Raw genomic sequence first — 25,495 nt, 5'->3', positions numbered from 1 at the left:
ATCGACCGCCAGTATTAATCTGTATCTTTGGGGCAGGGTTACATGTAGCTTTATATCCTGGGAAGCGCTGTTCCCGGTTGCCCACGTACGCCAGGGGCTGCCCTGCCGCCAGCTCCGGGCGCAGGGCCCTCACAGCCCTCGGCGCCGCGCGTGCCGCCATGGAGACGCCAACGGCCACCTCCGCTCCCCCCGCGGGCCCCGCGCCGGCCGGGCACAGCGCGCGGGGCGGAGCGGGCGGGGCCGGGGCGCGCGGCGGGAGGGGGCGTGGTGCTGCCGCGTGCCCGCCTCGCTGCCCCCGCCCCCACCCCGCCGTGTTGTCTGCACGGCCGCGGCCGGGCGCTCTCGCGAGATCGGCGTTGGCGCCGTGACCTCCATGTGAGCGCGGCGGCGCTCCCCGGTAAACAGTGCCCGGGCCGGGCGATGGCTTCCGGCGCATCCCTGTAGCCCTGCCCGCCGCCGGCCCGCCGGGACCCGCCGCGGTCTGCGCTGCCTTGGCAGGATCGGGGAGCGCCGTGGGATCTGCTCGGCTCCCTTTCCTTCTCCCGCACCCCGCCGAGCGGGACGGGCGGCCCGTATTGCGGGCAGGAGGGTCGCGCCCGCTGCGCGGGGTTTGAAATTCCTGCCCCGTCGAGCCAAACAAAGAGCGGGGTAGCGTCCAGACCGCTCTCCGGCACCTCCCACGCCGTGGGCGCTCGCCCGCGGAGCGGACCCCGTTCCCACCCCTTGCCTGTGTCTCCCATCCTTCGCCCGCGGCCGGCCGAGCGAGCGGGCGGCAGAGCGCGCACCATGTGGATCCAGGTCCGCACCATCGACGGCACGGAGACCCAGACCATCGACGACCTGAGCCGCCTCACCAAGATCGAGTGCCTGCGGGAGAAGATCGAGGAGACCTTCCGCGTGAGCCCCGACCGCCAGCGGCTCTTCTACCGGGGCAAGCAGGTGAGGCGGGAGCTCCCCTATGCAGGCGGACCCTCGGGGGTCTCCCCTAATCCCGGGCCCGGCTCTTTGTGCGGCTCAGGGGTCCCCGTCTCCACCCATGTGCTGTTCTGTGAGCTCTCGCTTTTGTTTACTCCTGGGTCTGGGAGGAAGGGAGGGCAGCGGGAAGCCCACCCTGATAGAATGCTCCAGGACCCCCGTTTTCCCGATGAAGTAAAAACCGCAGTAAAACGCCTCACGGGGTCTTGGTGAGACCCCTTTGTGTGTTTGTTTTCCCACCTGAGCGGCGAGAGGCTCCTCCCTCGGCTCCCGCCTTCATCCTGTCCAAGTGACAGTAGCCGGAGGGATGCGGGGGGATGGAGGGAGCTACCCCGCTCTCCTCCGCCCCGCCGCATCCAGGCCGGGCAGGGCGGGAAGCGGGCCGACCGCGAGCGGTTTCCCGGGAAAACGCCACCCCGGGTCCGCGCGTGGCGGGGCCGGCAGAGGAGGCGGCGCGGGGTTAATTTGCTCGGGCAGAAGTTGTGATGCCACGGTGTCCTCGACTTGTGAGTCCCGGCATGTCCCGGGCGGGATAAGGGCGATTTTTGGTAGTCCTGAGAGGCGCTTCGTCCCCACCACGGGAAGCCGCTATGGCAGGGGTGACTGGAAGTCTTCCATGAGGTGGAGCCTCCCCTCCCCTGGGGTGATGGAAAGATTTTGCTCCGAATAGGTGGCCTCAGGCTGTAACTTCGCTGATGGGTGTAACGTTTGAAGCCGCGTTGCGTAAACTACGAGGTGTGCGCAGTGCTCGAGTAGTGAAAGTGAAGCATAGCTATTACCTGACGCGGAAGGCACCGAGTGTGTGGTACAGTTCAGGGAAAGTGACTCCGAAGATGCATCTTCTTACAGCGGATGAGTTTTGAGTAATGCACAGCAGTGAGATTTCTGCCTCAAAAGACATAAAGTGTGTATCTTTACAAACACGTAGAGAAAACTTAAAAAAGATAAATTTAACTGTTAACCAGGAGGCAAGCATTAGTGGCTAGGATTTTGAACCAATAGCAAATGACTAGATTTTTGTGTTCTACAGATTGGTGACAGTCAGCACTTGTGAGGGCTGGTCTCTAAGGAGCATTGTGTACAAATACGTGTTTTTCTGAAGGGACCGAATCAAGGAACATGAGTCTTGGAGTTGTATAACCTAGCTTTGTTCTGTGCTAGCACACGTCTTTGGGTACATATGTCTATGTGGGGCAAATCCGAGGTTTTTACCCTAAATTCTTTATCTGAGAAGCAGGGAAGATGAGCCTGTAATGAGTTGTGCTTTCCTGTGTAATCTGCCAGTGGCCAGTCCAATTAGCGTGAACGTTTTACTTAACAAATGTCTTGCTTGAGAAAACGTATTAGTGAAATATTATAGCTGAAGTTGCCTACATGAGCAGCATGTGTGAGTTTGGTACTTAGTATATCCAGTTTAGGGCACAGTTGGGATCGTGTTAGTGAAGAGTTAGGGAACTGGGTTTTTATAGTTTCACTCCCCATAATGTTAATTTTCTTGTAATTACCATGATTAATTCAGAAGTTTCCTTCTTTATTATGGGTTGTTTTTCTGTTTCCATGGTGCTCATAAGAAAAAAGATGAGAAGGGTTGCTCTTGCACAAGTAAAACTGGATGTTGAGAACATGAAGCTAAATAACTGAATTCTTTTAGGGCTGTGATAAAATAAAACAATATTCATTTTATTATTAAGAATACTAAAAGGTCACTTTAGTTAAATATGATATAAACAGAAAGGAGTATACTGAGGTGAAAACTTAAACACCCCCTGAAGATTGCTGTTTGTGTTGTTAAAAATATTATCTAGGTGAAATCCTTTTCTTATTTTATCTGTTTAGAGCTCAGTATGGTTAAATCTGTACAGTCTGCTAGTAGAACCACGATCCTGCTACTGAATGTTGCTTACTGTAGTCTACCTGGGAACTTCTAGAAATCCCTGGATCTTACAAGTGGTGGGAAGCCTGTCTAAGTAATGCCCTCCTAAAAATGGGAGGTATATGAGGTTATAAGGATGTAGAAACCTAAGTGAGTCATTGTTTGTGGGCTGAATTTCAACAGCATCATGTTCTTAGCTTGCAGTAGAGAACAATTTCAACTGAGATTTTGAGCTAGAGCCATAATTTTGCAGGAGTCTCTGTATCCAGTTAATATGCTATTCTGTAGTTTGCTGTTGTCTGATTTTCAAAGGCAAATGTAAGAACTTAAGTGGTCAGTACTTCTCGTGTCTGTTTTTAAGGGTTAAAATACCCTAGAACTACTGGAGGAAACCTAGTGTTGTCATTAATGTAGTACTTTGTATTTCTGTTGTGTTGTGGTTTGTTTTTTTTTCTTGTAAATGCCAGGAATAGCACTACTTTGTTGAATAGGTTGGCATCTTTTACTGTCAGAAGATTGTTGTTTGTGTTGTTAAGTGTTGTTAATGGTAGGTCAGAAGAACCTAACATTCACATGACCGAGATAGTATTACTCTATAATGTGTACAGGACATCCTGTGCTCTCCGGGGCTCCACGTTTCTGCCAAGCTGAATGACTCTACTAGCCACAGAAGTAAAGGCATATTCTAGATTGAGGTGGAACTTTGCCTGAAAGTTTTTTTTATTCCTAACTCTGCACTTAGCCAGAGAAGTCTACTGAACATAGAAACCTGCAGTGATGTCTCTTACTTTCCCTCTTGAAGCTGGTGGATCATTATCTGGAAGGATTTTCCTATGGGGCCACAAATATTTCCTTATGCTGGAATAAAACATATTTTAACCTTGCCCCTCTACAGACTATTTGCATCTAATATTTTTCTGTGTTATGTGTTAACTTTGAGTAAACTTGTTCTTAGAGAAATTCAGAAAAGCAAGACAACAATCTGATTTCCAGCAGTATATTCTTTCTCCTAATTGGAAAGCATGTGAAGCTGTTCTTGAGAATAGAAATTCTTAGTTTACTTATGAAAGCAAAGGAGATATCTTTCTATTTTGACCTATGAGAGCAGATTTTCTGTAGAGCCAAGCAGTCATTGTGGGATTTCTAGTTTCTTTCAGTTACAATACTGGAAAAATAGAGCAGTAAAAGTACATGGAAGTTCAAATTTGAAAATGCACCAGAGAGCTTGAGGTTTTCTATAATACTGTAAGAGTATTAATATCTACTTATGTTTTGCATATAACTAAACATGCACACTCTTGTATTTCAGCAATATCTACTGTTTGTGGAAGATAAGAACTAATGTCTTTTGTTGGTTTCTCTCATCATCCCATCCCACCCTGTTGGAATTTGAATTTGGTGAAAATTTGTAGACGACTACTGTTAAAAAACCCCATTATCTCAGTATCTTTTCCATAGTGCTTATTAAAATAGGGGAAGAAAGACATTGGAGCCCAAAGGCTTCTTTGCTGATATTTGTAGGAGTCAGTGACTGAAACAAGTTTTGAAGTCATTAATCTTGTTGGTGAGGAAACCACTCCTAAGCTGTTTCATGGGGCACTGAAGTCAGCAGGAGGAGGTGAGAATATTGAAGCTGTTTATTTATGTGAGGTGAAAATTGCTGCAAATCAGGCCTACTTCACTAGAAGAAATTCAGCTCTGCTTTTGTGCTCGAACTGTGGTAGTATGCATTGTGTTACTTAGCCATGCAAGTTGAATATTTAAAGTCTAGTTTGTCAGACTAGTTTGTCCAAGTATTTGAGTTTTGTTTCTGTAAAATTTAACTGAAACAATAGAGGGGTAAGAGGAATGGAGGAGCTTTAGCTTTGCATGAGAACATGCTTGTGGTAAAGTAGCTTCAGTAAAACACACAGTTAAAAATCTGGCAATAGGGCATGCCTTTATTATACAAGAGCTCTATAACCTGGGCTGGTACATGAATAGTGGGTAGAATCTCATGTGAGGTGGGGCTTCAAACTTCAGGTTTGTATACTGTATGTTTAAGTTTTTCTTAATACTTACAACTTGGGTGAATTTCCCAAAAGCTTGAAAAGCAATACTTGTGAAGTCTTTCCCTCAAGAATGGGAGTGCTAAGCCTATTCATAGAACAATTGAGTTTCTTAGCACAGACTCTTCCCAGCTTCATTTTGCTTGGAAAATTGTAAATATTTTCAGCTGAAGCTGTCCAAACCCCATCTGCTTCAGGCAGAAATCTGGGGTGAGAAATCTTCAGCTGGAGCAGTTAAGTTTTTTTGTTTTAGAGAATCAGTTTGAAGAAACCTTAGAAGGGAAGTAATTGCCATTCTTTGATGAAGCTAGTAACAAGTAGCTCTGTAGTGTGAGGACAGTCATCTGGAGTCTTCAGGTCAGATATGATCAGACTGCATGCCAAAATTCCCAACATAGTGAATTATTGGTGTATATTCAAAACTTACCTGATAGTAGGTTTGTTGGGCCTGTGAGTGAGTTTTTATTATATGACTGCAGAAGTTTACTAAAATTATCTGTTTGTTAAATTGTTACTGTAAAGCTACTAATGCAATTTACCATTCTTGGATCTGATTGTCTTTATTTAAAGCACCTAAACAAACTGAAGGCAAAGCAAAGAAACATAGGTGAAAACAGTATGCTTTATGCTGTTTTGTATGTCTTATTTAAGTATTGGGAACCTGAAAGAGCATTATGTAACCTCTAAGAAATTGCAGCCAACTTTAGGGCGGTATTTTATGACATGTATATTTACTCCCAGAATCACAGAATACGCTGAGTTGGAAGGGACACACAGGTATCATCGAATCCAACTCTTCATCCTGTGCAGGACATCCCCAAAAGTCACACTGCACACTTGAGTCACACATTAATGTAATTTAGTTAGGATAGTTTAGTACATGTACTTTTTAAAATTAGTCTGGAAGCTCTTAGAAAAGGAATATGTTTTTTATATTATAAAGAACTCCACAAACCCTTATATGAAGAATGCAAGGCCTACACTGACACTAGATTATGATGATTTTCCACAATAATATGTAATCAAATGTTAATATCAATAACACAGATAGTTATGAGAGGATTCTATTCTTTAAAAGCTATTAATTAAATCTCTGTTCTTAATGATTTAACTGTAAAATTATGTAAAAATGTACTTTGTTATTGGGGTTTTTTTGGTGTGGTTTTTAGATTTTTGTTGTTGACTATGGAGGTTTGAGATAATAACCAGTTCTTTATTACAGGTGTCCTCACAAGCTGCAGATAGCCCTTTGCTCTCGCTGGCACCACTGTTGCTGAACTTCAGTTGCCTTTGCTATAGAGGCCCATACCATCATACAGGAGGTACTTGACCCTTCTCATCAGCGCAGGCATGGATGATTCTTTCCATGCTGCTGAGGGTCTCTATGCAGCTATATATTTTGACATGCTTGCTTTTTTTTTTTTTTTTTTAATTTTTTTTTTAATTTTTTTTATTTTTCAAGGACAGTATCAAATAACATCCAAGAGCATCCAGAAGGCACCATGAACTTCTATTTACTTAATAATTAGAGGGCTCCTTAGAATGGCAGAAGAAGAGAAACCTTGCTGCTCTGACTTCCAGCTAGAAGTTAATGAGCAAATGTTCCTTTAATGGGACTTAGAGTTTCATCCAAGAAGAAACTAGCATATCTAAATTAACTTTTTTTCTCTGTATCTCAGCAACAAAGGAATAAATAATCTTCAAAACATAATCTGCTTTAGAAAAAATTTAATTTGGAAGAGGTGCAGACTTGAACCCTCTGAAGCCATTAGTTGAGACTGAACATAGCTGCATTTACTGTGATTTTCTGATAAAGTCAGGAAATATTGCAGCTCTTGACTTTCAGCTGTTTTTGTGTCAGTACTAATCTTGTACACTGGAATCTGTTTTGGATTGTATTTATTTCAGACCAAAAGGTAAAATACCTTGATACCACTTACACACTCTGCAAATAGTTTTGTAGAAAAGGTGTAAAACCCTCTCGTTTATTGGAGAATGTACACTTTTGTTCTTAATTTTAGGTACAGAGCTTCAGGAAAAGTGTCAATGTCTTCTCAGAGAAAGTTAGTCTTGTTGATTGAGTATGAAGATGACTAATGTACATTTATCATTATGTTTATACTGAGATTGATGTGTAATTGCCGACAGTATCAGCAACAAGATTCTGTAATTTGTTTCTATGTTGTGTGGCTTTTTATAGCATGACAGACTTCCTTTTTGTGGGGAGAGTTGAACAAACACAGCATATTTACACTGTGGTACAATCAAACTCTTTGGTTGTAACTGCAGTTGTAGAAAAGCCTTTGTTAAATTAGGAAAGCTTCCATATTCTTGTTACCTAGGAATTATTTTCACTGTATGCTTTCTGTGGGAATCTCTCTGAGACTATGATACCTACTTAAAATACACTTAATTGATAGAAAGTAATTTGATACTATCCAGTTTTATGACTGTCTTTTTCCTTCTGTCCAGGGCAGGTCCTTAGCTGTTGTATAACACACATAAGCAGTCAAAAGGGAGCATATTCTCTGATATAAAGGCTAGCTTGTGTCGCCTACTTGGAGCTTTCGGTGGCATCACATATTAAAACGTTCTTGTAGGCTGCTTTGAAATGTGAGTCTTGTGGCAAAAAATTGACAGAACTGAGTCTAATTTAGACCATATTCTCCAGACACTAATAACTTCTTTGGTTACTGTGTTACGAAATATTGTGGTCTGTCTGTATTCTGTTTTGGAGGAATATGGATCTAAAGCCTGTCAGAGAGCTTGATTGTCCAGATAATTCACCTACTTGTGTGTTTCTCTAAAAGAGACAGCAAAGACACAGCAATGATTTTATCTTTTTTAAAAATCTTTTTAATTGATGAATTCATTCTCCTTCTTGAAATTAGGGAATGATCTGCCATTTGCATTTATTTTTTAACAGCAAGCCATGAAATCCAAATCAGGACAAAAAGCACTAGTAAGTCTAACCTGGGATTTCTTTTTGTATTTCTGAGGGTGACCCATGGTTTCTTTTGTATAGATAGAAGTTATTACCTATTTAGAAAAGTAAATCTGTATTGTAGTTAGATTTTGTGTAAGATTAGTAGGTGTAGCTATTTGGTTTGTATTAGGATCTCCACTAAAAATAGGAGGGGAGAGTTAGGAGAAAACTTGCAGGAGTACCAGAGAAAAACCAGTATGAACAGAGTGTGTTTATGTCTTGCAGAGTATATATGTAAAAACCTCAGTTAAATGTGGAGGAAGTATAGTGAAGCCCAAGCCCACACTTCAGAACTGGTCTGCTGTAGACATGTGAGAAGGAGCCTGTAAACCTCGTAGATATGCAGTCTCTGCTTAGAGATGTTTGCCTTCTTATCCTCTTGATATAATGGATTGTTTGTGGAGTTGCATTGTTCAGGGCTGGAAATACCTTGGGCATTCAACAGTTACTGATACATGTCTAAAACACTTCACTGATGGCATAAAAAAAATTGCCCCATGTAACAGAAGAACGTGGGATGTTTTAGTAGAATGATCAGACAAAATATTTTTTGACAGAGCAGACTGTATGGAACCTGTAACAAATATTGTTAAAACTACAGTTGCTTGAGGAGGAAGTGGATGTCTTGTAGTTTTGTACACTTGAAGTCAGCCTATATTAAATCTGTAAAGACATTAACTTTCTTAGATGGTTGGCTACTAGATTCTCCCTTTATTTTGCTTTTGTCTCTGTTGTAGCTGAGACAACTGCACTTACATGTGAAACAGTGTCACTACACAGTTACTGTAAAAAACTGACTGTGTGCCTACTACTCTGAATGTGGTTAATACATGTATTTAAAGATACCAGAGTCCTTAAGCATTCTTTTGAATAGAATCCAGGTGGAGGTACAGTTTTTTCATGTGAAATTAAAAATACTGATCAGGTTTTCTTTCAGCTTTGAAAATGTAAGCAAACTGAGCACACTGAGAATGGCTGAAGTCCATAATCAAGGGTCCAGTGTTGGACAGTAAAGGTTATTGCATTGTTTTTCTCCTGAGCTGATCCCATTGCCCAAAATTCACTGTTACATGCTGACAAGTTGATTTTGAGTTTTCTGTTACTAGGCGCTTGTTAGAGGTATGTTTGAATGTTTCTGTGGAATTTAATTCCAACAGCCTATTTCAGGCAGGAAAAGTTAGGTTTGTAACACCAATCTTAAGATGGAAAATACATGAAGTTCTGGAAGTCCACTTTGCTTGCTTCCAGTGAGCACCCAGCTGGAAGTTACAGATTCTTGATTTCTTCAGACTAATACCCTCTGGATAACTTCTAACAAACTCCTAACCAAGTTTTTTACTGAACTTGAAGATCTTTACTCTTACACATTTCCTGTTAAATTTGCCTGGTGCATGTAATGCCTATGCAGAATTAAGATTGATGTCACTTAATTTTTCATCCTACATTGTTAATTAAAGAACTCATCTGCATTATTGTAGTTTATTTCATCTTTATTGCTAGATACAGGCACATTTCTTGGAAAAGAAAACCTCAGAAGATGCTTAAAGGCACACTTTCATAGGTGATTAAAGATCTTTATTGTCAAGTGCAGTGGCTGGATTAAGGTCATCCTGCTCCTGGATCACTCATTAAGATATAACCATTACTATGTGCTTTCTTGGGAGGTCCCTTCACCTGCTGTAGAAGCCATAATGAGCTGTCCTTCTGCTGGGACTTGTAGTTAGTGTGATAGTAATTGGTAAATTACTTGTCAGGCAATTTTTTTTACCCATGTAATGCAGTATCATACCACATTCTGCATGATTATTCATGCTCATGTAAGTGCAGCTTCTACATGCTTTTAAAGTAATCTGTGGCTTGATATTTCAGGACAGTTCTTCTAACAGTGATAGTAGGTAGGTATCAATTCCACTATTGCATTTCTGTGGCTGCTCTTGTGTAGTAGTGTAAGCACAGTGCTGTGTTACCTTTAAGTATTTATAAAAACCTTCTCTAGGACTCTTTTGAAATTGATAGTGTCTATAACAGACACTGTTACATCTTACATTATGGTGAAAATACATTTGGAAGATGTAATCTTTTTATCAACTTATATGTATTTAGAATAGTGGTAGAGTGCTAGATACAGTAAAGCTAGTTGCTCTTTAGTGTTGTTTTATTCAGAATATGTTAATGAAGCCATAAAGGCTTTTGAAGCATGCCAGTCTTTAAGAGGAATTGAAACTGAAAGTGAAATCTACTACTAAGGAAAAAAAATCCATCTTTTTCTTAAGGCAGTAGAATCAGAAGAGCTGGTAAAATTTCATAAATGAAATTGCCTGTTCAGTTATCTTTGCTCTTGGACATGTTCTAATCACACATTAAGAAATCATAGCTGAGTTGAAGGAGATTGATTATCTGATACTTGTGTGATTACTTTTGTTTCTCATTTGCATATATGAACTTGTGATTGACGAGTGACTTTAAATGCTTATTAAACATGTAATGTTTGTTTCTTTTCTTTTAATGTGCCATCCGGGCAAACATATTTTTAGGGAATCTTCTTAGTGTCTTTATACAGCAGAATGGGATAAAATTGTCTACTGTAATTCAAGAAAAACCATCAAAAAACCATCAGAAAAACCATCTGCTCTCCTGTGTGAAATTTCTCTAAACACTGTTTTTGAAATTTGTTACTCTAAGTTTTTTTTTCGAAATTTGTTACTCCAAGATTTCAGTTGTCAGTGATGAAGTGATGGCTAAGCATAGGTATACCTGCAGATTCACATATCGGTTCTTACAAGTCAAAAACCGCGTGATTAGCTCTGCTGGTGGAGTTTCTGTGGTACTCTGCTTTGTTTCTAGAAGCAGACACTGTTGCAGTGTATCAACTTGGTCTAAAGTTACACAGTTGCTCATACTCAGGAACCTACTTCTTGCTCATAGAGGAGCTGTTTCCCTATCACAGTAGGAGACATGTGAAGTGTGCTTATGTCTGTTACTGTGCTTTGAGACTTAAGTGTGACCTCACTAGTCACAGAATAATCTGGTGTCATAAAATATTCCTGCAGAGAGTATAAGTGATAAAAACAGAGGGGAAAAAACAAGCCACAATCACTTTGGCAGATCATATAATAATAGAATGGTTTGGGTTTGAACGGACTGTAAAGATCATCTTGTTACAATTGCACTGCTGTGGGCAGGGACACCTTTCACAGACCAGATTGCTTAGGGCCCCATCCAATCTCTCCCTGAACACTTTGAGGAATGAGGCATCCACAGATTCTCCAGGCAACCTGTTTCAGTGTCTTACTACCCTCTGTAAAGAATTTCTTCCTTAATATCTAATCTGAACCAGTTCTCTTTCAGGTTTGAAGCGATTGCCTCTTGTTTTGTTACTACATGCCCTTATTAAAGATTCCTCTCCATCTTGTAGGCTCCCTTTGGGAACTGGAAGTTTGCAATTAGGTGACCCTTAAGCCTTCTCTTCTCCAGGCTGAAAAAAATCTCAATTTCCTTGTAGGAGAGATGCTCCATCTCTGTCCCTCCAATCATGCTTTTGGCCCCCTCTGGACTCACTCCAACAGTTCCATGTCCTTCCTGTGCTGGGAATGCAGCCCTGCAGGTGGGGTCTCAGCAGAGCAGGGCAGAGGGGCAGAATCCCCTCCCTGGCCCTGCTGCCCACACTGCTCTGGATGCAGCCCAGGACACGTGTGGCTCTCTGGGCTGGGAGTGCCCATGGCTGGGTCAGGTCCAGCCTCTCACCCACCAGCACCTCAAGCCCTTCTGGGCAGGGCTGCTAGGATCTGTTCATCCCCAGCCTGTGCTGGTATCAGGGGATTGCTCTGACCCAGATGCAGTACCTTACACTTGATCTTATTAAACCTCATGAGATTCCCACAGACATACTTCTCCAGCCTGTCCAGGTCCCTCTGCATATCCCAGCCTTCAAGTCTGTTAACAGCACCACTCAGCCTGGTGTCATCAGACTTGCTGAGAGTGCACTCAATTCCATTGTTTGTGTCATTAACAAAGATTAATTAATAATATTTGGACTTTGAGCCATTGACCACTACCCTCTGGATGCCACCATCCAACCACTTTCTCAACCATTTAATAGTCTAATTTTATATACATTTATTCTGTAAATTAGACGACTTTGCAGTCATCAATTTGTTTGGCCAATCATTTAGTTCATGTTCATCAAAGCTGAATAAATAACAGATTATTTAGGGTTGGAAGGGGCCTCTGGAGGTCATTTAGTGCAACCCACACCCACCAAGGCAGGGCAACTTCGAACAGGTCAGTAGGAACATTTCCAGGTGGATTTTGAATGCCTACAAAGAGGAGACTTGTCTTACTATTATGCAGGAATAGGTAGTTTGGGTATGCTGGTTTGTGCGCCTGCTGTTAGAGAAGGCAGCTTGTTACTCAAGGCCTAGCCTTGTTAAGTCTTTGTTTCTGTGTATGTTAAATATAACCATTCCTGGATACATTCCTTTTTCCCCCCTCATTTATTTGAAGTTGGGGTTTCTTTTACCTTTTATGCTAATAGAGAGGACTTACTTGTGGATTAGTTATATAACTTAATCTGCATTCATGACTGAAGAATAGATTGCGAGGACTAGACACAAGACATTTACCTACCTATTGCAGATAATTCAGGTTGTTCAGATTTACATCTTTACTGAATTAACTTTAAATTTTAAACTGCTCTACCCCAAAATATTTTTCTGTCAATCTGCACAGGACCTGTCCTGAGAGAGCAGGAACAAAGTCAGAGGAGCAAAGCTCTCATCTGCATGCTGCTTACATACTTTTGGTCTACATGCTGCTTACATACTTTTGGTCTACTAGGAGCAAAGTTACCATTTTTTCTCCAGTGCATTAGCTTTCAGAAGATTTCCTTATTCCTTCCTTATATATAGGATTCTAGGAACTACACTGTAATCTCTGCCACAGTTTGTGCAATCCAGTTGGAACAGAAAAATGGAGCAGTTATGTGTCTCCAATAACATCCAATTTATTCATTATTTCAGAATTGGTCTCTTTTGCAGATGTACTGCTGAACTTTTTAACCATTTTGCAACCAAGAAAAATCACTTGGGAGGGGTTTAATCTTAAATATGGCCTGGAGTAGTGATCAGAAGCTGTAGCAAGGTGAATATCCCCTCCAGTGCAGTTTTGCAATGTCATTATTAGTCTTTGTTTTGGGTTTCTTTGTACTTTGAATATAAGAATAATGCTTTAAACTTATTAACAGTGAAAATACTTGTGGTATGAACACCCAAAAATCCTGGAGTGTAGTAGGACAGCAAAAATACTTCTATGCCCTTTGTGAAAGAGTTGTCAAAAGTGTAGGCAGTTATGACATGGTGGGATGGAAAACGTTACTTAAGCACCTTACTTCTCAGTATGAAGAAGGCCCAGGCATATGAGGCAGTGTTGGTAGTCCACCTGAACAATCACAGCTACTGGAGATTTCTGCTTTAAGACTTGTATTCCTTTAATAGTTACAGCATGAAAATCTTCAGTATGGTTTTGTGTGCTGTGTGTTGAACTGGTTTGAAAATGGGCAGCTGAGTGAGATTCTTTCCTGTACCTGTTGACCAGACAGCTGTGTCAGCTTCAACTCAAACTATGAATACTCCTGTTTACTTACCCAGCTGTGGGTACAGTAATTATCAGCAGTAAGGAAAGTTAATTTTTTTGCAAGATTTTAAGTTCATGGAAGAAGAACTGGTTCATTGATTGACTGTCAGCTTCTGTTCATAACAGTCCCCTGCCTTTCAGAGTTGTTTTGAAAAAGCAGAGGGGATGGAGAAAGAAATATGGATGCCGGTTTTGTCTATCCTGAAATCCTTTGAATGTTAGAGAAAACTATTAGTGAGGAACTGGAGAGGTGCTCCTTTTTTTTTTTTCTTTCCTGTTCCATTTTTTTCCCCCTTTTTCTTGTCGTATGGATACTGCCCACAAGCTGATGAAACCTGTTCAGTTTGAAAAAATTTATGAAATATCAATTGGTGTTGAAAATAACACCTGTTCTTGAGAAAAGGGGTAGATAACTTTTTTGTTAGAATAGTTTGGAAAGATGTCCGTTTTTTAGTGCATGTTTTTCAGTCATGCATGTTTTTCTCCCACTGCAGTGTGAAGTAAAGTGTAGCTAATACTAATTTTGCTCTCTCAAAGCAATACATTGTACTTTCAGGTGAATCAAATCTCTGCTTCAAAGATGCCCTAGGTCATTAATGGTATTTAACTGAGCAAAGCAGCAGTACTACTTCTTGTATTTCCTAACTTGTCATTTTTTGTGTTTCTTAGCTTAATTGTAGGTAGGTGACATGATTTTGTAGAGATGTCTGTTCCTAGTTTTAAGTCTTCCAGTGATTTTTAATCAATGAAATTATGGTTGCAGTTAGCTTGTGGAGTTCGCGTTTTCATATACTCAAGACATAGGTTTTTATTTATCAGTAAGGTCTGCATAATTCTGGTCTGCATAATTATTGTCTATAAAAAGAAGATTTAAAAACTACTTGGGTACCTTAAGGTAGAGTTTTACAAGTACACGTTTCTTTTGACAGCTTGAAGATGGACACACTTTATTTGACTACAATGTTGGACTAAATGACATAGTTCAGCTTTTGATACGTTCTGATTCTGAAGCTCCTACCGCTGCATCTGTGACAGATCAGGATGGAGAAGTCAATCCCTGTGCTGCTTCCAACTGCAAGAACAAAGTCAAAAAAACAAACAGTGGATCACCAAGTCAGCCATCTACATCGTCTCGCTCGTTTCTCATTGATCCTGGCATTGGATTGTACAAGGTACGTACAAACTTCACTCCTGAGGATTTAATTTTATTTTTAGAAAAGTATTGTTTTATTGTTTCAAAGACTGTATCCTCATTGCGTTCTTTTATTATTTAATTTCCCAATTTGGCTTAAATGAAATTCACATAATTTAAACTCACTCTTGGAGAGTCATGAGCATGTCCCTTGGACCAATCTCACTTTTCAGGAGAGTTCTCAAACTCTGACACACTGTGTTCTTCAAAACAGATTATTGAAAAACTTAGAATAGCTCTGAAACAAATACTTTCTTGTGAACAAAAGAAGCTAATGAAGAAAATGTGTTAAAGTGTAGCTTTTACCCTTGTTTTTTCTTCAAGCTTTCCAAATAATTGTTTTAGTACTAATGATTCAATGCTGCATTAGAACTAGATAAATTGTAGAAAAACACAATTTCTTTAAGCTATATGTTATGTAGTGATACATTTTTTAATGTAGATTTTTTAGGAATTGCATACCTAGTATTCATTTAGTTTTGTGCCTTGTTGAATTTTTCAGTATTGTTAGAAGGATTACATCAGAGTACCAAAAGTTTGATTTAAACAGAAAAGGCGCAGTTTCCAGATTGCTAGCTTATTGAAAATTTAGTAGAATGTGTGTATATTAATACATCTATGTATATGTATCTGTAAGGAATGATAGTATTTCACCTCCTCTTTGGGTGTAGATAAGACATAGCCATAACAGTAATTATTTTGCTAGAAAATGTCCACAATTACAGAGAAGGAAAAGAAAGTTGAAGTTGCCATAAATGCAGCGTGCTACAGTGTTGCCTTAAGTCTTTGAAAAATTAACAAATCTGCCTGAGAAAACCATGAGCTGGGCCACTCTCTGGCTGTTCTTGCACCTGGCTCAAGCAAAGTCTAAAAATGGAGCAATGTCTGGAGTGAAGCAGAGGGCTCATGGCCCTGTGTTATTCCAGTGAGGTACAGAGGAACAGCTGCACCAGGCGTTTGCCTCACTCCTCCTACACCATGTATGACAAGCCTTGCTGAAAGTCTGTTTTCTTTATGGAGATAAGGATGTGCACAAAGACTATCAGGCAGAGAGGTCAGAGAGCCTTTACTGCCACCTCAGCAGATGGGCTAAAGTGTTTATTTTACCTTTTGTATCACTTGTAAATTCTCACCCAAATTTATTAAGATCTTCATTAAGTCCAATTTGCATAGTAATTTTCACACACCTAGGAATGCAGATGAAAAAAGAACATGTCTGTGTAAGACCACAGTCACCACAACCCCACCTGTAACATGAAGTTGTTCCTTTTGGGTAGAACCAAAAATTATAATATAGAAGGGGTATTTTTGAGACAAAAGACAGAGGGGGAAGACACCTCTGCTTGCTTGGTATAGGCTGACACTGTCTCTCCTCCTTCTCTGAAGGGGCACATTTAGGTGGGCTTTGTACCTCTCAGTTGCATTGGAGCAGACCCAGGAGTATTTATTCATACACATACGAATACTTATTTATGTTTGGGAATATTTATTATTATAACTGAATACACACACATATATATATAAACATTTTTTAGTTTACATGAGTATTAACATATAGGTGTTTATAGTGCTAACAGATCTCTGTTACTGTTACCTTCTGTCATGACACATATTCACACTCTGTGGTTAGTGCGTTGCTCACTGGCGATCCTGAACCGCCACCTGGTGCTTCAGTGAGCCGCACTATTGATGAATCTGGATTGTGAACACAATCTGAACACAACCAAACATAGTGCTGAATTGATTAGGAATCAAGCCCAGTGGCACCCAGCCCTCTGATCTCTGAAGTCCAGCTGGAACACCAGGGGGTTCATTCTCTGCCAAATTTCTGTAGCCTTAATGCAACAGAGGCTGCCACACGTATACAAGGTAATTTCAGTTAGACTTCTGTTTTGTTCTCTGAGAAATCAGGAAGTCACAAAATCAGTAGCTTAAATATGGAGACTCACGCTTATGTGCTTCTTTATCTTTTATATCCATTTATTACAATGGAAGAGCTCCAGTTCTTCAGTTCTTAAGCTTTACAATTTTTAACAAAATCAAGGAGTGTCAAAGGTAATATGAGAAAGACTGATCTGAGGATAAGAGTGCTAAAATGTTTATTTTTCAAGAATATTACATTTCAATGTGTTAAATATCAAGTAGTCTCTTAGTTGCTTAGTTCAGGATTAAATCAGAAAATATCACAGAGAATGGTGGTATCAGCAAGCATATTCAAGGAGACCTATTTTGTCAAGTCAGCTGAAATTTTTGTTATGTCTCATTCCAGAGAGCTAAGACTTTCTCCTTCATTACTTGTGAAGTATTACTTTCTCAGTCAACAATATGTTTTCAATATATCTAGAGAAAATTAAGGGTATAGTAATTTCACTGTTTGCTATTTATAGGTAACAGTATAAATGGACACAAATTTCTAATTACAGTATTTGAAAACTTTGAAGAATGTATTTTTACCCAGTATTGTAGTTCAAAGGTTGCAAACTTACTTAATACAAGTCAGTAGAAAAGGCCTAGAGCCTAATAAACTGAGGTACATTAGGTGGCTAAATAGGTGGATATATTTAGTGATTTTTGCATTTCATTGTCAAACAATAAGGAGTAGTTTAGTTACTTGAAGCAATGTTTTAACTTACTCTGTCTGCGCAAAGTCCTGTGTCTCGCTGGATCTTCATCCAGAGCTAGACTCAACAAGATACCTATTACTTACTCTATGCTGTGGGTATTCCAAACCTCTGTGCTCTGCTCTCTCTTTCTGATTTCAGTTACCAGAAGGAAAGTTAGTTGGTGTGGAACCTGCAATTCAAAAAACTATAAAAAAATAATGGTAGAGCTGGTATTGGAACTAAAAGTTAATCATAAGTTATTGGTAGATGGTTAAAATACTGATTTAAACAGAGTTTCTCTGTGCAGTCATTGTATATTATATAAATCAGAATATTGTAGCTTGTTTTATAGTCTGGTTGTACTGACATCTGATACAGTTCTGTGGGCTCTGAAGGACTAGTATTGGATGGATTTATGTGCAACCCTTGTTCCTTGTTACTAAGAATTGTTAGTGGTATCTGGTCTAAGAACTGGGAGACCATCCCAAGATGGACCTGATATTACTGAACAACACTACCTTGGCTGAGCAATGGCCAAAAAGAGGAATAACAGGATAAATTGCAAGAGAGCAGTTACAGTGACTTGGGCATGCAGGAATGATGTTAGAAAAAACAAAGCTCTTTCAGAAGTGTATGTGCGTTTCATTTTCTGATTCTAACGTGGTCAGTTTTTCTTTCAAAAAAACACTGACTGCAGTAAAAACATTTTAGCCAAGAACACTAGCTTGGAAAAAAACCACACAAATGGAATCTGTAATTAAATTCAGTGTTTGTTTAATACTGTTCACAAATAGCTACTAATAAAACAGTTCTTAAACCAAACTCCACTTGCACAAAATTGTTGTATTATGCTCCTCAGGAGTCTGTGGTAATAATTATTTGCTCTTACTCTTTGCAAGCATGGGAAGTATGCTGTGTAATTATTCACATGTAACTACATATGCATGTATTTTAAAGGAATGATTAAGGGAGTTTACATTGATGTATTGTTTGACTACTATTTTTTGTTGTTCTGTATCTGGATATGATGGATTTTAACTTGGCTACCGTGGCTTCTTTGGCACTTGCATAACTGGTTGCATGAAGTAGCAGTAGATGGGGAATCCTTAATAGTGTGTATCTCATTCAACTGTATTTTGGAGAAGAGGAAGTAAAGCACCACTGAGCTGCAGCTACTTCAAACATGTAAGATTACATAGGGATGCCTACATGAAGGTTCCTTTTAGAAGTGTCAGAATTCACTGTTCATATTTAAAATAGATTGTTAGATTTAAAATATGGCTCTCCTTCTCTGATTTGTTTGTCATGTGGCTTAAATTGTCATCCTGGTAATAAGTAGTTGTACTTTGAATACTGTAAATTCTAAGAAAGTAAAAATAAAAATACATGTTGGTATTTTACATATGCGGGAGAACAAACATAAGGTTCGGGAACTTATCTGAAGAAGAGGAATGGCAAGAGTAAACCAGGAATTCCTTTAATGGGATAAACTTGTTAGTTCAAACTGCTGTCAGTTGTGCTTTCAGATACTAAAGGATTGCTTTACTCTAAATACTAAAACCTATTGAATTTTGCTCCTGTGAAAATACAATAAGATTATTCATATCTTAGAAATTAGCCTTTGGAGTCTGTGAGAGTAAGTATCTGAATGGCACAATGTTGGTACCTGACAAAGACTGTCGCTTAAACCATATGTGTATTTATGTATATGCATATCTGCATGTGTCTCATATTGATAATTAAAGATTTTTAATCTGCAGTAATTCTGTTGTTATAATTTTTTATAGTTGATGTACTGTTGAAGTGTTTTTTAAATATTTTATTTCAGCATTCTCAATATTATTAAGGGAACATCTGTTTACTATCTGAAGACTTGAGAAAATGCAACAAGATTTAGAATAGTAAAATGGTTCGGTTGCTTAATACCAGTAGTAATACTGTGGGTACAGAAGGGAGAAATTCTGGAGATGAGTTCCATTTCTTACAGTCATAACATTCTGGCTGACTCTGGTGGCAATCTAGTTAGATTTCTTCCTATCTATCCTTGAGTCTTTAATGATTAAAAAAATCTTGCCAGACAGAAAGGTAGAAAGCTAAATAATAATTCCAGGTTGGAGGCTCAGGAAGGTCTGTAACTCTTTGGTTTTGAGCTAGTATTTTAATACTGTTTGTGCTTATCATAGCCATAAAGAACAGTGGGTGAAACAAGAGAAAAGGACAATGGAAGAGAACAGGCAAATTTTTGGATTTGAAGGGAAAAAAAAGTTAGCATTGCTTTTTAAAATGACATATAATTTATATTTATACTAGATTTTAATGAAGGAAGAATAATAAAATACTAGAAGTGCAAATAAAAGTATTTATGACTGCATATTACTTGAACTTGCAAGTAGTTAATTATAGTTTATTGTTTTACTGATAACAAAGTTAAGCAGTAGCACAGTAAGTTGTCTGATTTATTTTTTTCTTAATAATTGGTGTTTTATAAAATGAGCATAAACTTATTATTGAATTTTCCTTTTAGATAAATGAATTGGTGGATGCCCGTGATATCAACATTGGAGCCTGGTTTGAAGCTCATATAGAAAATGTTACCCGAGCAACAAAGGGACATAAGAATGGTAAAGCTCAAGGGAAGAGTGGTAGCACTTACAAAAGGACTAATGGAAACTTAAATCAAGATCATTCTAGAGAAAATGCAAATAATTTGGACAGTACACCTTCCACATCTTATTCAGACTGTATGGACACTGATGAAGAAGCTATTTATCATATCAAGTATGATGAGTAAGTGCTCCTGATACTATTTTGAGGACATCACATGTTGTTATTTGGTTTGTATAAACCAAGAATTTCTTGAAGAAGCTTGGAATCAAAGAAAGCAAGTTCAATATTGCAACCAAGAAAAGAAAAAGTAAAAAAAAATATAACACTTTTCAGTTGGATATAGCAAATCCATTGGCAGCAATGATGTCTTTCATGCCTAAATATTTGTGAAGTATTAGTATCTTCTCCTTATAAGAATATCTTTCTATATAAGAATATGCATCCTTTCTACATAAGAAAAAGAACTATATAACCAAATTTTTACAGTTGTTTTTTTCAAGTAAGGTTTTTTAAAAATTTTTTTTAAAAATATTTCTGGTATATATGGAATTCCTCTAAATAGAACTGAAGGAGAGCTCCCATTGAAGCAAATTTGTGTTACTTAATTTGGATTTATTTTATTCCAAATAGAGTAATTGTGCACAAAATTTTGGATCTGCACTTATAGTAGAGATTTGTTATTGAGAACTTTGTGACTGAGGGCTTGAAACTGATCCTGAACTGGAGGAAGAGGGCATTAAGGGTAGAGTTTTATCAAGTTTAGTTTAGGGTTTTTTCTCCCTTCTCTAGTCATAACAAATTCTAGAGCCTGCGATGTGTGGGTGGGAAACCTTGAGTTTGAAAGGATTTTTTATTTATGAGCAGGCTTTGCACAACTTCATTTGCTTGGGAAATTGTTCTGCAAGTTTTTTGGTAATAATGTGTTAAAGCAGTAAGTTAAGCTTTGAAACAAATAAAATTTTTAATTAGTTGAGTATTTTAAATTTTTGATACTGAGATTAGTAAAAATACTGTAGTCAGTGAAATATAAGGTTGAGGTAGAAGGATGCAGAGTATATTAAATATTAACTAAATGTAGATTTCCACAACACTTTTTTACAGTAGCTATTTCTACTCTACATATTTTATTACATAACTGCATCTGAATTACAGAGAGGACTTATTGTTTCTTGTACTAGTAATAGATACAACTTAATGCACTTTTTTGACTCTATGCTAAGTTTGGATTCCATATCTGCAGCTCTAAGCATTTTACTTAAAAAGTTAGAGAATTAAAAATTTGAAAATTACATCGTCAACTATTATGATCAAAACAAAAATATTTTTCTGTGCAATTACTGTCCTCGGTGGTGTGATTTCAGACTTGTCTTTAATATTGTCTGATTTTACATTACTGTGGATATCTGTAAGTTAGTAATTGGCATACATTTCTGAGAAAGTGTTTGTAACTATTGCTGTGAAATTATGGGGTTTTTTTTTTAAGATGTATTATTTTTTATGAATTGGAATTACAGAAGTAGAAAAGTTTCACAACAGTTCTAATTTTTCTTTGGTATAGTCTTACTAAACTAAAAGATTGACCTCTATTTATGTGTACTTCCCTTTCAGCAAGTGAAGACAGTCTTTTTACTCCTACAAGGTGCTTATGTATAGCAGCTCCATACATTTAGCCAATAAAATTAAGTAAGGCACAGAAGCATAATGTAGCAAGATGGTCACAGTTAAACTGATCAGTCTTAAGATGTTGGAAGTTAGAGCTTTTGGAAAGAAATATTATTGGATAGTGCAACTTGTAAATTTATGAGTGAAAGTTCTTGATGGATGTTCCTGATACAATTCTTTTGGGGGCTCACTTTTTTTCTTTTAGCATTATCCAACATGCACATTCCTATTTTAACTACATTTGTACTTCTACCACTTTGTTTTCATACATTAGTGTTTACCTCTGTTGTCTGTAGACAACACTTTTATTCTGCCACCTCTTTGCTTGATGTGGATAAGTAGGAAGATCATGGTGTACTTTGACACACAGTTGTTTTCTGCTACAGAAACATATTAATTTATCTCTACACTCCTGTTCTTCAAGCGTCATATCTTACTGTGAGTACTATGCCCTGCACAGTTACTTGTGTGTGGGTGTTTTGTTTTTCAGGTTTGGATTAAGCATTTTGCTGCCAGATGTACTTGGCATTTTCTAGTCTGTCCTTGTGGTGCTGTTTTGGAGAAGCTTTTTTCTTTTTTATCTCTGATAGATGGTGGCTCTCATGGGTGACATAGTTTTAGCTCCATCTTTCCTACAACAGATGTTCTTACATGACACAGACATGACACACTCTCCATTATAGATAGAGTAAAAATATAGAGCAAAAATTACTTAAAAATGAAAGACATAAACCTGGTGCCAGTAAAGCCATCAAAATTACTTTAATACATTGGAGAAACTGTATGTCAGAGATGGGCACAAATGCACACACACAAATCATAACTGATGCTTTTCCAATTTGAAAAAAAAAATCACCACGAAGATTACAGTTGATAGGATTACAGGGATAGGTCAGGTCACCTGTAATGCATTGAATTGGTCTACTCTACCCCTTAGATCACTACATTCTCCTATAGCAGTTTTTCTTAAGGGGTGAAGAAGGACTTGTCCTTTTCTTAAGTGAGAAAGCTGGCTTTAGCACCAGGTGCTGCTAGACTTACATATCACAAGTCCTGTACAAAACCTAAATGCTTTAATATGCAGTTTTAGATTTCATAAAAGTGTTCCTCCTTGGAGGGGTTCATTTGTTCCTCTTTCTGTTTCTTGTTTAAGTAGTGTAGTTAGAGTGAATGTGAAAGGAAAAAATATGAGAGAGCTCTTTTTGCAAAGAGTATAGTTAAGGGAAATTTCCCTTTCTGGGCAAGAATTAATTATAGTAATCTCAAAGGGGTAACCACCTTCTGACTAAACAGAGCTTTCCTACCAGCTATGACTGCTGCAGATAGGAGGTACTACGCATTCGTCGGTGATTTTGTAGATAACAGCACTGGTGAGTGAGTTGTTTCTGTAGTAGTTTTCTCCCACCACTTCCACCACCATGCCCCACCCCAGCTATGTGTCTAGTATTTAACTAAATTGCTGCAATAGTTATAAGGCTCACTTATTTCTGCAGAGAGAAAACCTTGGGCCGTTGGGAGGAAAAGAACTCAGTTTCAGATTGCACTTATCAAGAATTTTGACTCCAGTTCAAAGATTTATACTTGTTTGAGAGCCCTAATTTCACCAGTGAGCAAGCCACCAAAATACCAGTTTTATTACCAATGCTGACCTTCAGGCAGTATCAAATTTCCTCACATCCCTTTCTGGCTATATAACTTCTGCGTGACAGTCCATCTTCTGCTTTCAATTTCTGAATGCAGGTTTTTCCCTGATGTCAGCAGTTTGAAGGTGTGTTCCTGTTTTTGTCAGTGTTTCTTCCTCCCCTTAGACTTTATTCCCTGTATTTCCATTTCATGTTTGCATTTGTGGGTATCACAAGGAGCCATTAAACACTTTGAAGTGAGGATGTGCTATCAGGGTTCATACAAAATCATCATACATTTCTTTCTTCTGCTCCCAGCAACTGACTTTAAATACAGAAGAAATTAACCTGTCTTGAACATAAAAAAGCTGAATCAGGATTTGAAAGGACTTGTGTGGAAACCAGCACATGCTGAGGTCCTAAAATTAGCTGAGATAACTGTAGGTGATCTCCACCACATTCTTAAGCTTGCTTAAGAATCACTTCCAAATCAGAAACAGGACATTTCAGTAGCAGAGCGGCACCATAAGGACATGCCTACAATGCTGTGTTATATCAGCATTTGCCCTTTCCTCTTACCTTATTGTATTTCATATTTGTTACTGGTGTAGCACTGGTTATCGTGTACTTAGTTTCAGGGAGAAAGTTCTCATTCTGCAAGTATTGGCTTCTTGATCATCCCCAAAGCAGCAGGAAGACTTAGGGTTTACCCTAAGTATTTGGATTGCAATCAAGTAATGTCTTGTCCTTTCTTTTCTTGTTCCAGTCATTTGTAATAAAGTCTTTCCATTTAAGAAGGCCCTCAGCAGAAGCCACAGGGAGGCTGGATGTTTCTGCAGCATGAGAAATTTCAGTATGCCAACTTACATGCAAGTACAGATTAAGTATGGCTCAAGTGTAGGTAACTTCTTACAAGGCCGTTGTTCTGGCTGATGATATTCCCCTCACGTTTTATAACAATCAGAGAATTTTATTTTAAACCATGAGGTAATATCTGCGTCATATGCCATATAAAGTATGCTGTAGTTATTTCTTCTAGGGAACTAATTGCTTCTCTTTACTTCATGCTTAATGTAAGCTGTGGAGTAATGCCCTCAGATTTTAAAGATGTACACACATGCACATATTAAGAAAATTAGGATTTCACTGTGGTGCCACAGAGGTCAAGAAAGTGTAGTCTTACTGTGTGGCTGTTAAAGCAATATGCAAGACACAGTCTTATAGCTGGAAAGCACAGACTATACTGAGGGCAATGAGGAGAAAAGTTCTAAGTACTGCCTGGTCAAAAAAACCCACTTTCTACTTGAAATTGTAATTCACAGCTGAAGAGATTATGAGAGAATAATAGTATTAAGCTTGCTATTATTTTCTCAAGGAATGGTTTGAAGAGTAGACTTCCTTAGTTGGGTCTATTTTCTGAATGTTTTTTATATGAAATTTTCATATACAGGGAGTAGGCTGGGATTTAATCTGAGAATTCACTTTGATCACACTACTGATAAATTGATTTTTGGACACCAAAAGACATTATGGGCTGTTCTCAGTTGAGGTAGCTTCTACTTCTTTCTTATACTTTGCTTTCCAGCTGTGTATATCTGATAGTGAAGTTGCATTGAATTTTGTAGTTATGTGACTGTACAATGAAGTGCTCTTGTTTCCTAATATATCTAAAAACTAGGTTTACTAGGTGAATGTTACTGGGTTTTTCATTCATCAGTCAAATAAATTAATCCTATATCCAGTGGGGCCTCATATAGGAAAGATTCCCTGCTTCTTTGAGAGGTAGCTGCTTTCTGCAGCATTAGTGATAGTGCATGATGCAAACTGCTCTGTTTTGTCTTCTGTGAAGAAATGTCAAAATACATTCCTTTGCATGCTATGTGTTTCTCAATTAACCCTTGTAAATGTTTAGTTGAGTTATCTGGCTTTTTTCTTTATAAACACTTAACACAGAAAGGAGTGCAAATCAGGAGGATACATATTATGAGATTCCTGACTCTAGTCTGAGACACTGAAGTGAGGAAAGGGATTCCTTTTGAAGGACATGAAGTTAATGGCTAGAAACATAACAAACTTATGGGAGCTACAGACTGTAGTTTTCTTTATAGCACTTACATCCTTTTGTTTATGTTGGAGAGTTTAGAATTTCAGAAGAGAAAGAGGAATGAAAGCTATATTGTCTGCTAAGTAGAATGTTAAAACAATCTGTTCCTACGGGTACCACATGTTCTTTCTGACCTTATGTCAGTCACAAAATATATATAATTATATTTGTAAGTAGTCTGAGTGACTACTT

At 38.6% G+C, this 25,495-nt stretch overlaps 1 protein-coding gene across 2 annotated transcripts in view; it reads left to right on the top strand.

Moving 5' to 3' along the window:
- The first annotated feature begins 328 nt into the window (after nt 1-328).
- UHRF2 (ubiquitin like with PHD and ring finger domains 2) overlaps nt 329-25,495 on the top strand; it is an 81,863-nt gene continuing 56,696 nt past the window's right edge. The window contains exons 1-3 of one of the 2 annotated variants that reach the window (XM_054651870.2): nt 329-939; nt 14,443-14,685; nt 19,833-20,095. In XM_054651870.2, coding sequence (XP_054507845.1) covers nt 787-939; nt 14,443-14,685; nt 19,833-20,095 — 659 coding nt within the window. In that variant the 5' untranslated portion in view covers nt 329-786. The remainder of the gene's footprint in view (nt 940-14,442; nt 14,686-19,832; nt 20,096-25,495) is intronic. The other variant, XM_054651868.2, reaches the window with a different exon arrangement.

Source organism: Agelaius phoeniceus, chromosome Z (assembly GCF_051311805.1).
Source record: "Agelaius phoeniceus isolate bAgePho1 chromosome Z, bAgePho1.hap1, whole genome shotgun sequence".
Classification (NCBI taxonomy): domain Eukaryota; kingdom Metazoa; phylum Chordata; class Aves; order Passeriformes; family Icteridae; genus Agelaius; species Agelaius phoeniceus.
This window is presented reverse-complemented; position numbering and strand designations above follow the sequence as displayed.